The sequence below is a fragment of the Rhinopithecus roxellana genome, chromosome 18 (assembly GCF_007565055.1).
Source record: "Rhinopithecus roxellana isolate Shanxi Qingling chromosome 18, ASM756505v1, whole genome shotgun sequence".
Taxonomy (NCBI): Eukaryota; Metazoa; Chordata; class Mammalia; order Primates; family Cercopithecidae; genus Rhinopithecus; species Rhinopithecus roxellana.
Window position 1 is genome coordinate 45,965,025 of NC_044566.1, and position 13,268 is coordinate 45,978,292.

General features: G+C 36.7%; 1 protein-coding gene across 4 annotated transcripts in view; it reads right to left on the reverse strand.

Moving 5' to 3' along the window:
* Window positions 1-13,268, reverse strand: part of LRCH1 (leucine rich repeats and calponin homology domain containing 1) — a 211,534-nt gene that overhangs the window by 38,684 nt on the left and 159,582 nt on the right. For all 4 annotated transcript variants that reach the window (XM_010358099.2, XM_030922141.1, XM_010358098.2 and 1 more), the window contains exons 12-15: window positions 9,925-10,014; window positions 9,779-9,815; window positions 3,241-3,294; window positions 2,482-2,554 (exon numbers count right to left, since the gene is read on the reverse strand). In XM_010358099.2, coding sequence (XP_010356401.1) covers window positions 2,482-2,554; window positions 3,241-3,294; window positions 9,779-9,815; window positions 9,925-10,014 — 254 coding nt within the window. The remainder of the gene's footprint in view (window positions 1-2,481; window positions 2,555-3,240; window positions 3,295-9,778; window positions 9,816-9,924; window positions 10,015-13,268) is intronic.

The following is a 13,268-nucleotide window of genomic DNA, read 5'->3' on the forward strand; positions in this document are numbered from 1 at the left end:
AGAATCGTCATTTACCATTAGTGATTTTTTTTCTGCAAAGCAATGTCAACTTTCTTTTTAAAGACATCTGTAGGTCTATTGGCATGCTTTATAGATAGCTGAATCTAGCTAATTCTTTTCTCAATCCTGGACATACCTCTCAATACTGTTTTCAATATTGCTCAGTTAAAAAACAAAAGACAAAAAATGTTGGAGACTAGTACAGTCTATTTAACAACAAATCCAATTAACCAACAGAGATCAATCAATTTCAAGAACTTCTGAGTTGGTCACTTATGAAATGATAACAACTCTTATTTTTGCACTAAATATCCATATGGCAATTTCATATTTAGGAAATATCTATATTATTTTTTATTCAATCATAAGGCAGGGTCAGTAAAATAAACGGATATAGTTCTAGACATAAATATTTGGGTATGTGCAGTTGTCTTCGTTTGGGAGGAAAACCCAGAAAGAAATGAAAGAAACTGTCAGCCTACTCTAAGTTCTTATTTCAACTTGCTAATTTAAGCAGTCTGTTTTTATTTATAACACAGAAATCACATAAATCCACATACTTTCAAAATAAAAATCAACTGGCTTTAAGCATTCTAAAGCTACTCGATCAAAAATGGTTTCTATCTTTTAAAACTATATGCTTTCCAGTTAAGATTACTGTATATATTACTTTCCAGAAAATGTGAAAAATACATTTAAGCATATATACCATAATATTTTAAAATTATTAAATCAAATGAAAAAAATCTCCGTACATAATGCAACTTTTATAAAGTTCCAACATGTCACTTGATGATCCTGAAGATAAATAGCATTATTTACAGCAACCAAACTCCATAGAGCTTTCAACAACAAGAACAATTTCCACATTGGTTAGTCAGCATTATAGAAAGTCTGGAAGCTTGAAGAGGAAATTAACTTTGTTTTCTGCTATTCAGAATGAAAGCTCCATTTATTTTTCACTGCTACAAAGAATGTGAAATGGTTTAACAGCCCCAGTACAATGTAAACCCGAACTGTAATAAGTTCAGTTTGGACTCTATAAAAAGAATAAAAAAGTCACCAAAATAATTCTACAATTCCAAGTTATATATTCAACAGAATATTATTCTCTGAAGATCCATTCAACTTTGATTCGCTCAATTATACCATACTTTTAAATTGTGTAAAACTGACTGTGAGGATTAGGAGACAGTCTGCAGCTCAACATGAGGTCCTCAGTGCGTAAAGTAAGTCTCCTGGCAGGTCGTCACTGAAGGCACAGATGCGGTGTGCCTGGACTCACCTCCATTCCTCCCAGGACACACCTGAGACCATGGAAATGAAAACCCAGCCAAGGGCCTCAGCCCAGAACTGATCACATTTGCTTAGTTCCAAACATGAGAAGACCAGCCATTTGAGCTTTATTTCATGTAAAATTTGGCTCTCCATAAAACACTCACTAACCCTTGTCACAGTCAAGCACTTTCTCAAATGGCTTTTTTTCCTACGGCCTATTCAAACTGCCAGGAAACCATTACACCTGGCCGATTGTCACCCATCAATCAACCTGCCCCAAGAATGAAAAACATTTCCTTTATTAAAGAATCATCTTTGTTTTTCCTATGGGTGCCTTTTTGCAAAATATACACATGTATAACCTCTACTGTTGTCAAAATGCTTTGCTGGAGAATTCAAGAACATCTGAGTTCTCTATCAGCTTTAAGAGCTGTCTGAATTCTTTATTAGCACTTGCTTAAAAGCATGAGTAATAAGTGTAGACTAAATACCAAAGAGTCAAAAACATTAAAACAAAGAAAGACCTAAAAGAAGGAAGATTAGCAACAGAACTTCAAATAAATGGAGAAATCAGAAGAATCAATTTTTTCTATAGAGTGCTTTCTTTTCAAAAGCAACCATTATTTTGTACATTGCTATAATTTACTTTTGTGAATAAACTAATAACAAACTAAAATAAAATTGGTAATATAAGCAGAATGCTTTCTCAAAAGACTTTTTAAAAAGTAACTCCTGACCACTCATGCAAGCCTTGAAATGACCACTCTGTTATGTGAGTAAACACACAGAACCTACCAGACTCAGAAAGCAAATGAGGATGTCTCAGAAAGGAGTCACTTTCCAGAGGCAGGCTGCCCCTTAACTCAGCCGAGCACCAGGAACCACTGGGGCCAAAGGGCAGCTATTTTATCTTCCTTAGGTAAAAAAAAATCAATAGAGTATTTCGTCCCCGCTTACATGCTCCCACCTTTTTTCTCTTTGCTCTGATTCAAACGAAGATAGGTTATCCACTACTGAGAACACAGACTTAGCTGATTCACTGAAAACAAAGCTACAAACTCTGGCCTCCCCTAGCTGTAGATGCCAGCATTTCAGCTCAGCAGAACTGACAACGATGTGCACATTGATAATGTATACACTTAAAAGGCTCAAGAGAAAGCAATGAGTTATTTAGTGTAAGAATGGGCTGAGGTTTTCATTTACCTGATCGAGGCTTCAGGCCAAATGGAGTTGTGTTGTTTGTGGTAGGAGAGACTGCAGGGGAGTTCTCTCTAATCTGTGGTATTGGAAGGAAAGGAAATTAGGAAAAAAGTAAAAGAACAAAAGAATAAAACAGAAGAAGAACTACATATGGTTTTCTATGTTCAAGGATTGTAACAAAACTAACTCCCTTTTCACATTTGCTGCTGTGTGATGAAGTCCTGGCTTAAAAAAAATAAATCACCTTGTAAAGAAGTTAAGTGGCATAATCAACAGAATGTTGTTTTAGAGTGACCCACTCAATTTGTTTTGCCCATTTTAAGAACATTTTACAATTATGTGACACTGGCAATCCTCTTGCACAGGTGTGTGCGTGGGTGCGTGCACACACACACATATATCCACTTATATTCAAAAGAGGGCACATCTGATGAGGAAACAGATAATACTGAACTCAGTAATATTGAATCACACACTGAATCATTTATGGAGAACAAGACATTCTAAATGTTGCCTATTTAAGTGATCTTCATTCTTGTAAAGATGTTCCCACATTTGGTTTTTAAAAATATATCTCATAAAAATAAATACTTAATTATGAATAAGACCAGATAAAGCTATGATAGCCAATGAGAGTTAGACAGATTCCCCTAAAGACTCAATTAATTAATCACAAGTCTTAGATTATATATTTCTGTAAAAGATATTCCAATCCAGCCATCAAGAAACACCTCACCTTCCATGAATCTTCAAGAAACTTACCTCATTTGGAGAATACTGGCTCCCATTACTCTGTAATGTTAGATCACTTTGCACCTTAAAAAAGAAGAAAAAAGCATGGTATGTTCCATTAGACTGTGAGACTGTTGAGGCAAGAACTGCATCTTTCTTACTGCCATCATGTCCCCAGTCCATGGGTACACAATGTATATCTGCTGAATTAGTTAGTGTGTTCAGTAGCTAGGTAGACCATACTCCTATGTTCTGAAAACATGCAGCTGTATTCATAGAAAAATACATCTAACGTATTATACAAACTAAGATAAAGAATTTCCCAGAGCAAGGAGTTCACTCCAAAATATCTGTGGATGTCAGCTTACCTTGCTAGGTGACCAAGCTGCCTGCTGGTTCCCATCCTCATTTTAATTATGGTTTTTAGAAATGGCTCAAGGTAGTACTTCCTAAATATGCAGAATCACATTGGGAGCATTCAATAAATACACGTCTGGACCCCAAATTAACTGGGCAAATCTCATGTTGTCAGTTCAACATCAGATTACTTTGGCAACTACTGGTTAAGAGAAAAAATTATAAATTTTTTTTCTGTCATAAAATGTGCAGGATTTATAACTGGTCGTGGAGAAAAGTCAAGATGACATCCTGATTTCCAGCAGGAATGACTGGGTAGATGGTAGCATCACTGAAAACCATAGAGAATACAGGAGCAGTTTAAGAAGAAGTTGATAGTTATCAGTTTAGCTATGTAGAGAAAGAGAAATTTGTGGGGCATGGAGATAAAATCTGACTACTGGGGTACAGGGGGGAACTTGAGGCATGAGCTACAGGTTTCGAAGTCATTATTATATATGGGGTGCCTGAGTCCACAAGGTGACCAGATGGTCCAGAGAGACAGTGTAGAAGTTGAGGAACAGTGGCTGAGAGCAAAATCTTATAAAACCAGCATGAAAGGGACACATAGAAACAAGTGGCCCACAAGGGACACACTCTAGTTTCTTACCCAGATCTGCCTTCTTTATAAGGTAGTCAAGAACCCCCTGATCCTCCCTGATAAAAAATTGGGTGTTAGCTTATATAAACACCTTCATATATGCCACCAAATTATTGTACATTTAAGATGCCTGTTCCTATTCATTGTTGAGGAATGCTATTTACAAACCTTCCCACCTTTGACACAAATCCAAGAGGAAACCATACTTTTAGAATAAAATGTCACCTGCTAACAAGTAACTTCAGGTTTGATTCTTTCTATAAGCTCTTTCCTCTAGTTTGCCCTATCATCTCCCAGACTCTTCCCCGTTGATATTATTTATGTATGAGCCATGCAATTTGCAATTCTTCCTGCATGGATGACAGTGCCACCCACACTTGATGTGGACAGTCACCTAAAGTATGTTTAAAGTCAGATCACGTGATGTGCCACCAATTACAAACCGCTTCATAATCTCAGCCTCCCTTTTCCGTGTGGCTCACACAGAGCTGATTCCCCATAGCCACGTTGTCTTGCTCAACATAGCCTCCTGGCCACAGGGCCAAACACCAAAATGCCCAAAGTCTAAGTTTACTTTCCTCTCCTTAAACTCTACCCCTTCCCCAGTGTCCCTGAGCACCTAAAACAAGCACAGGACTGCAGACCATCTTATTTCTTCTGTAAATTTTTCAACATCTAAATCTTCTTACTCCCACATTTAAAAGAAATTAATTAAAGTGAGGGCAACTTCACAGCCTTCATCTTCCAGTCCTTTACACAAAAACAAGGCCGAATCTAGCACAGGCACTCAACAAATACTGGCGAATTAATACAAGGCTATGATGAAAGATGTTACTTTCTGCTTGAGTGAGACAGAAGAAAGAATATAAAAATAACCAAATCATAAGTAAAGATCATATTTTAGCTCTACATAATCCTTATCACTGGCCCTGTGAATTCACCATTCTCTTTTCTTTTCCTTGTGACTTCCTTTTTCCATTAGAGCCAGCTATTCCCCCTCCCTTTTTAAAATCATAGAGATGTGTCTCCCAAGGACAGATAATTGCCCTACAGAAGGAAAACAAGGAGTGAGAATTCCTTATGCCAAATACTCCTCCTTCAACCAAAAAAGAAAAAAAAAAAAAACCTTATGTTAAAATAACACAAAACATTGTAAGTTGGAGATAGAATAAAAGTATATATATATATTTTTTTGAGGTTTTCTGTCCTCGAGGGACTCCCGAAATCATGGACACAGGTATATATGCATTTTTAAAACTATGAGAGTGAAAGTTCAAAGACATTTTAAGTAGCATGCTAAAATAAAGGTGCTAAGGAAGCTTGGACCTGGTACATTCTGTGAGTACAGAGGAGTAATACAATCTGCCCAATTAGAGCAGAAAATTCACTCTGGAGGCAAGGGTGCAGTAGCTGGCTGGGAGGCCCTCACAGCACTGAGCACAGAGCCTATGCAGAGCTGTAGCTCGACACCTATGGGCTTAATGGCCTTGGCTGATGGAACAAACAGACTCATCATTAGAGGGAAAGCTGGGCTGGCCCAACTGACCAAATGATTGATATATGACTTGGAAGTCAAGTTTCCTACTTTAGGAGGATATTAGGCTTTTCCACATAATATAATGGTAGCAAGCATGGTTAAACTTCAGGAAAAACCCATGAAGTTTTATGAGCATGTGGAAAAGTGTCAGATGATTTTCAAGTTAGACAAGCACAAGGAAATGAATTTAGAGGAACATAATATACACCTTACCTAAACAATGGAGTGTTTGCAGCTATCAGTTAAGACCCAGAGATCTGTACATCAAATAAGCAGTACACTGAAATTTTGCTTACCAAAGCCTAATCCTTATCATTTAATTTCCTATCTCTTTCTCTTTCTTCTTCCCTCCCTTCCAGGAATCCTCACTAACTACTCACTGAGTTCCAGGTACAGCTGGGTCCCACTTTGAGTGAGAATGCTAAGTGTTTGTGCTATGCAATGAGAAAGACAAACAACAGCAGAAATAAAGAGGAGATCAATAAGTAGAAATCCATTCTGAAAATCTAGAACTGACTACAAAAATATAGTTCATCTTTGCTGATGGGAAAATGGGAGGAAGCTCTACATAAAACAGTCTTGGGCTGATATTAAGGAAATGTGACATTTAAACATTCTTTCCCAAAACACCAAAATGTTTAAAATATCAGTAGCAATTTCTAATAACCACTGGAATTGGGTGATTAGTAAATCAGTGCATGTATTGGTATTAGATTAAAAGATGGGATGAGACTAGGTGCGGTGGCTCATGCCTATAATCCCAGCACTTTGGGAGGCTGAGGCAGGTGGATCACCTGAGTTCAGGAGTTTGAGACCAGCCTGGCCAACATGACGAAACTCTGTCTCTACTAAAAGTACAAAAATTAGCCGGGCATGGTGGCAGGTGCCTGTAATTCCAGCTACTCAGGAGGCTGAGGCAGGAGAATTGCTTGAACCTGGTAAGTGGAGGTTGCAGTGAGCTGAGATTGTGCCACTGCATTCAACCTGGGCAACAAGAACAAGACTCTGTCTCAAAAAAAAAAAGAAAAAAAAATTACAATAAATTTAAAAGAAGATGGGATGAAAACTAGACCTAGACAAAACTATGAACTGGGCTCAGTCTATATTTAGTATATACCCATCCCTTAGTCCTTCCATACCCATTCATATTATTGGAAGCATTGCTCATGCACACATAAGTATCATGGCTGTTCCTCTTCTGCCAAGATCTGTTCTGAAGAAAAGGTTTGATGCAATCAGGCACCTCTAAGGTCTGTAAGCATGACAAGACTTAGTGTTGCCACTAGTCTACAGCATGAAGAGGCAATATACTGCAGTACGAAAGCAGGGCCAAGCCTTTTACATGTAAGTGACCTGGCCAGTCACTTGATCTTGAGCTTCAAATCCTGCATCGCCACTCAGGTGTGATAACTCCCACTTTTCACTTATACCTTACCTAGAATGTAAACTCATAAGTGTAGTAGCCCTGTGTCTTTAATGCTACTTTCTCAGTGTCCAGCGTGGTGCTTGAGACACGGGAGGCAATCGACGAATATTTGTTGAAGAAATGAAATAACGGTAACGTATGTAATATACAAAGCACATGGTCTGGCATGTAGCAATACTTCCTTTTTTAAAAAAAAAGTCAGGAATTATACATTTTAGAAGACAAAATTATTGGAATGACCATCCAATTGTGTATTAAAAATGTACGGGATATATCTTTATTCTAGAAGTTTTGTGTCTTTCTTGTGCTCCTGAAATCACGTAAACTGGTGGCCACCTATTTTACTAGAGTCAAAAGTGGGTCTGCAGCTGGATGCTAAGATGGTCTTGAACTATCTCATCACAGACTGCTTGTTAGCTGCAATGAAAAAATAAAACAGCAATTACACAGTGGAGAAATGGAGTCATATCTTGATTGGGTGATCAAATTAACATCACCAAAGACGGACAGATGGATCTAGTGTGGCACCAAATGTAATGCCCTGAGTTGGTCACAACATTACCTGTGCAGTATTCTAAATCAGAATGCAGAAGTTCAAACTAATCATGAGGAAACATTAGACAGACACAAAATGAGGAACATTATATTAAAAAGGAGGAGGTTTGTGTTCCTCAAAATTTCAAGGCCATAAAAATCAAAGAAAGGTCATGGAAATGTTCCAGATAAAAGAAGGTTATAGATACTTGACAATAAAATGCAGTACCTGCAACTAGATTGGATCTTACACTGAAAGGAAAAAAATGCTCTGAAGAGCATCATTAGATCAACTGACAAATTTGGAGGATGGATGATAGATTAGATGAAAATATGTTATCAACATGAATTTATGAAGATGATAACTGAAATTGTGTAAGATAAAAATCCATATTCATAGAAAATACACACTAAAATGATTAGGGATAAAGGACTACGATATGTGAAACTTACTTTCCGAAAAAGAATCGTGTGTGTTTCAGAAAAAGAACTGTGTATATAGAGAGAGACAGAGAGAACAAACATAACAAATGTGATAAAATGTTAATAGTAAATCTAATTTTACAAGATTATTTTTGCAAGCTTTTGTAGAACATTGCAAAATTTTTTTACAATCTTTAATAAGTTTAAAATTATTTTCACTTGATTACAGGTGGCTCACACCTGTAATCCCAGCACTTTGAGAGGTTGAGGAGGAAGGATCGCTTGAAACCAGCAGTTTGAGACTAACCTGGGCAACAAAGCGAGATCTTATCTCTACAAAAAAATAAAATTTAATTTAAAAAATTATTTCCAGATAAGAAGCTAAAAAAGAGGTTAAGTCTGCACAGAACCAAAATCAACCTCAAAGGAAGAACTTGATGAAATGGGTTCAGGGGAGACTGCAAATAAAAGACTTCCAATGTCCCACTATCAGGTAATTCAATGATGCCTCTACCCAGGGAAGAAGTGGTACAGTAATTCTGTTTAAAGACCACACCAATAACAATAATAGAGAAGCAAGCTAATAACTAACATTTAGGTACTCTGTATTAGGTGACATTTTCTGAATCAAAATTCCTAATTCGATCTTAACAATAGGTATTATGATCCCAGTTACAGTAATGAATGTTGAGAGAGGTTAATTAAGTTCCCCACAGTTAGCCAGTCTTTGAGATGGGACTGACACCTAATATAATTCCAAGTCACTGCACTTAACAATGAAACCACACTCTCTAGCAACATGGCTCTTCCTTTTATAGTGACACTTTCTTTTTCCTTATTTCTTTAACACAGAGACAAAGTTAAGAGTGTGAAACCACTTTACTATAGTACATGTGCAAACCCCTCAGTGGGGCATCAACTGTTGGTACAAAATCTTGGTACCTAAATTAGCCATCCTAAATCCATTCAGGAAATGGGTTGTAACCTATGTTTCACTCCCAGATCGCCAGCTCAAACTTATCTCTCTCTGACTGGGGTTTTGAGACATTCTAAGACATTTGAGACATTCTAAGCTCATCTCTAGTTTTATGTCAAAACTGCTTTCTTTACAGACAGCCACCCACATTTTACTCCATGTAACTCTACCGAACCCATCCTTAACCTGTCTTCAAATATCCCCACCAGGTTCTCTTTATGATATTCTTTTAATCCTCCTCGACATTCCCAAATCATTTATTCTTGGCTTTCAGGTGTTTTCTAGCTAATTTCCATCTGGCCAATTCCCAGATTTTTTCTTGGCTCTAAAATCTACATTGAATGGTCCTCCTCCAGGTTCCGACACACAAGCAGATTCCCTATGTACTTTAGTTGCCATCACTTGGCTCAGCAAGATGATCTGTGGTAAAAAAATCTACAGAATCTAATAGAAATAGTCAACTCTCATCTTTAACAGAGGGTGAGGTATAGTAGAAAAGCAGAACTAAAGAGGCAAACGTACAAACAAGTTGAAAAATGTGTCTCGAACAAATCTGAATATTGGCCTCATTAATAAAGATGTTTCACTCCCTGACAAATCTTTACATAATGTGGTGGCCAGTATTCCATGGCAAAATATTGCACAGAGTTCTGGTGAATCCACCAGCAGCCTTACCTCACACACCGGAGATGTTTCCAGCTGTATTTGACCACTGTGGGAACAAGGAAAGAAAAAAAAGATATAAAGTGAAATTTAAAGCATAAAAATGTCAATGTATTATAAAAAGAGAAAATATAATTTGTTATAAAAGGTAAGCATACTTCAGTGCAGAATCTTGTAATTCTAAGGCTTCTGCTGATCCCATAGGATATAGGTTTAAAACACTTCTCTCTGTCATATCTGTGCTCAATCTAAACAGTAGGAAAAAAAAGATATTAGTAAATTTATTAAACTTTTATTTTTAATAAATTCTATTGGTCTTATTCAGTTCAAATTTTTAATTTACTAAAAAGTTATGTTTATCTTTAGGATTAAGTGAGGAAAAGTCTACGATGGAAATTTCAAAGTGCATGATATTTTCCCACCATATGCCAAAATACAATATTTCACCTGCTACTGGTAATACAATCAACTTGTTTGTAATATAATAGTAATTTCTAATAAAATCAAATTTTTCAGAGGTAGTATAGCATATACTCAATTTTATTTTAGAACTTTATGAATTTACAGAAGAAGTCAAGTTGCTGAGAGTATTACATTATAGTGTATGTACCATTGGCATTTGGTTTTAATAGGGAGATATACATTGTATCTCTCACTTAAAAAAACACAAGCAATTTGATATGCATTTTTACTTCTGAAATAGTCTCACATAGTTTCTAAATTTCTGCTATTTTAAGACATGAAGTTTTTTTTTTCTTAAAGACCTATAAAGCCAGGAATTTCTGTAAGTTACATAAAAGTTATAAAGTCATTTTAAACAGGGGTGCGTTTATATTATAGAGGCCTGTGAAGATGCTGTCGAGCTAAGAATCAGAAGGCCTTGAGAGAAGAAGCCAAGATAAAGAGAACAGCAATAGCCAACTAAATTTTCTGACACATAAAAGGTAAACTTTTAAAATTTATTCCTACAATCAATGGCTTCACTAAAAGAGAAAAAATTCCTGGATCTATGAAATGTGAGATAAAAGAAAAAACACAATGTGTATGTAAACTTTTTTATTACTAATATTCAGTCCCAAAGCAGTTAGAAATAAATGACATGTTGAAGTGTCCTCTCTATATCAGACACAAAACCAGGGCTCTTCATGACTATTATACTGGCTCACAGAAATATTATACAATTAGATGTCATATTATAAAAATTATTTCAGGATACATAACAATGATCTAAAGCAGCCAAAGTAGTGCATTATTTTAGAAAGACAATGAAATTCACACAAAATTTTACAACATAGTATTTTAAAATAGTGCTCCATAAAGATGCGAATCAAGTATCACTTGGAAGGTTAGTTGGGACTGTTTTCTTCCACTATCTTAATATATTTCCTTCCATCTTATTTCCTTCTTAAAATCCATCTTAATATATTTCCTTCCAGTTTTTCTAAATTTCCTGCACAACTGGTACCTAATTCTATCTATATAATTGGGATCAAACATTGTGCGTTTTTACATACTTTAAAAAAGTTATACACTTTTTTACAAGTATAAAAGCCTTCTATGATATCACTAGAAACTTTAAAAAACATTATATTGGTCATATCACATTCCATCTTATCAATGAGTATAATATACTTAAAGTATCCCCAAATTGTTAGATAATTTCTTGTTCCAAATATTTGCTATTAAAAATACCTATCCCTCATTCTCTACCCCAAATTGTTCATGTCTTCTTGTTTCTTAGGATAAGTTCTTAGATTTCACTCCAAAGTTTTATATAGGTTTCTAGACTTGGTTACATACTAAGTTACTTCTGGAACGGTTTTGCCAATTTACTTCTCTACCAGCAGTTTATGTATTATTTCAAATCCTCATAACCCTAAAAGGTAGGTACTTGTCACCCCATCTTATAGATGAAGAAATGGGATGCAGAGAAGTCATATAACTTACCCAAGTTAACTGATGCTGCAGCTATGTTTAAAAAGTTTCTAGCTAATTCAAAGTCCGTTCTTTCCACAAGCCACCCTACTTCCTGATTCATTATCATGAATACATACACACGTACACATGCCTACATGTACTTACATGTATGAACAACCATACACATGAATGCATACACATAAACACACATCCTTTCACTAACTGCCCTGGCTCAGGATGTAGAATTCAGCTCTTTGAACATACCTTGATTAGGTACCTATGCCATGAGCCAAATATAAAGGAGAATTAACATGAATAATCATGTTTAAACACCATCATTGCCTCCCTCTAAATATAAAATAAAATCTCAGCTCCTTAACAGCGTCCAAAGCCGTTGCCTGCATCATTCTACACTGTCTCTGGTGATTCTCAGTCCTGGCTGCACATCAGAAGCACTGGCTGACTCCAGTCCCCAAAGGAAGTAGCTGGTGTCTATTCTGAAAAAGTTCCACAAGTGATACTGAAGCACACTAGGATGGAGAGCCTCTGTTCTGCCTGAGATTTCCCCAACCTGGCTCCATTCATTCTGACCTTCATGTCTTTACCTAAGCTTTTCATTCAATCCAGAATTTCTCTTTATCTTGAAATTGGCAGTCATTAAAGGTCCAGGCCATTATCCTATCCTTCAGGAAGACCAGTCCACCCATCTCCCCTTTTCCTGAGGTTGGGCACTTGCTCAAATCTATCATTTTTACCTCCACTTGAAGCACTTGAATCAATTACAGTTATTTATTTATTTATTTTTTTATTATTATTTTTTTCAGACACAGTTTCACTCTGTCACCCAGGCTGCAGTGTGGTGGTGCGATCTTGGCTCGCTGCAACCTCTGCCTCCTGGACTCAAGTGATTCTCCTACTTCAGCCTCTTGAAGTAGCTGGGATTACAGGTGCGCGCCACAATGCCCAGCTAATTTCTGTATTATTAGTAGAGACAGGGTTTCACCGTGTTGGCCAGGCTGGTCTCGAACTCCTGGCCTCAAGTGTTCTGCCTGCTTTGGCCTTCCAAAGTGCCAGGATCACAGGCGTGAGCCACCGTGCCTGGCCCAATTACACTTATAAATAACTGCTCAAGGCAATCTCTATCTATTCTAGTTTAAATTCTCAGAAGGCAAGAGCTGTGTCTTGTCCATCTTTGCATCCCCCAAGGTACACACTGCAGATCTTCCCATACTCCAAGCACTCAATCAATGTCTGCAGAATTGAAATGCTTTTCAAATCAATTGCAAAGGATTTCCAGTTGTACTAAACTGATCTGCCACTATTCTTTCAGGGCCAGAAATCATAGGTGGTATATTCTCATTAGCATTCTGGAATACACTAACCACCATTTTCATAAATTTGCAGAACCCAACTGGGATTGCTGCAGTGTGATTCCCATGTTCATCGTATAGTAAGACCACATCAGTTTACCAAGTCCTCTAATTCTCTAGAGATCATGAAGTTATTACCTGATAAATGAAACCTGCTATTGTTTAGCTGAAAAATATTTTGTCCATGGGAATTCCATTACCATTAGTTAAGAAAT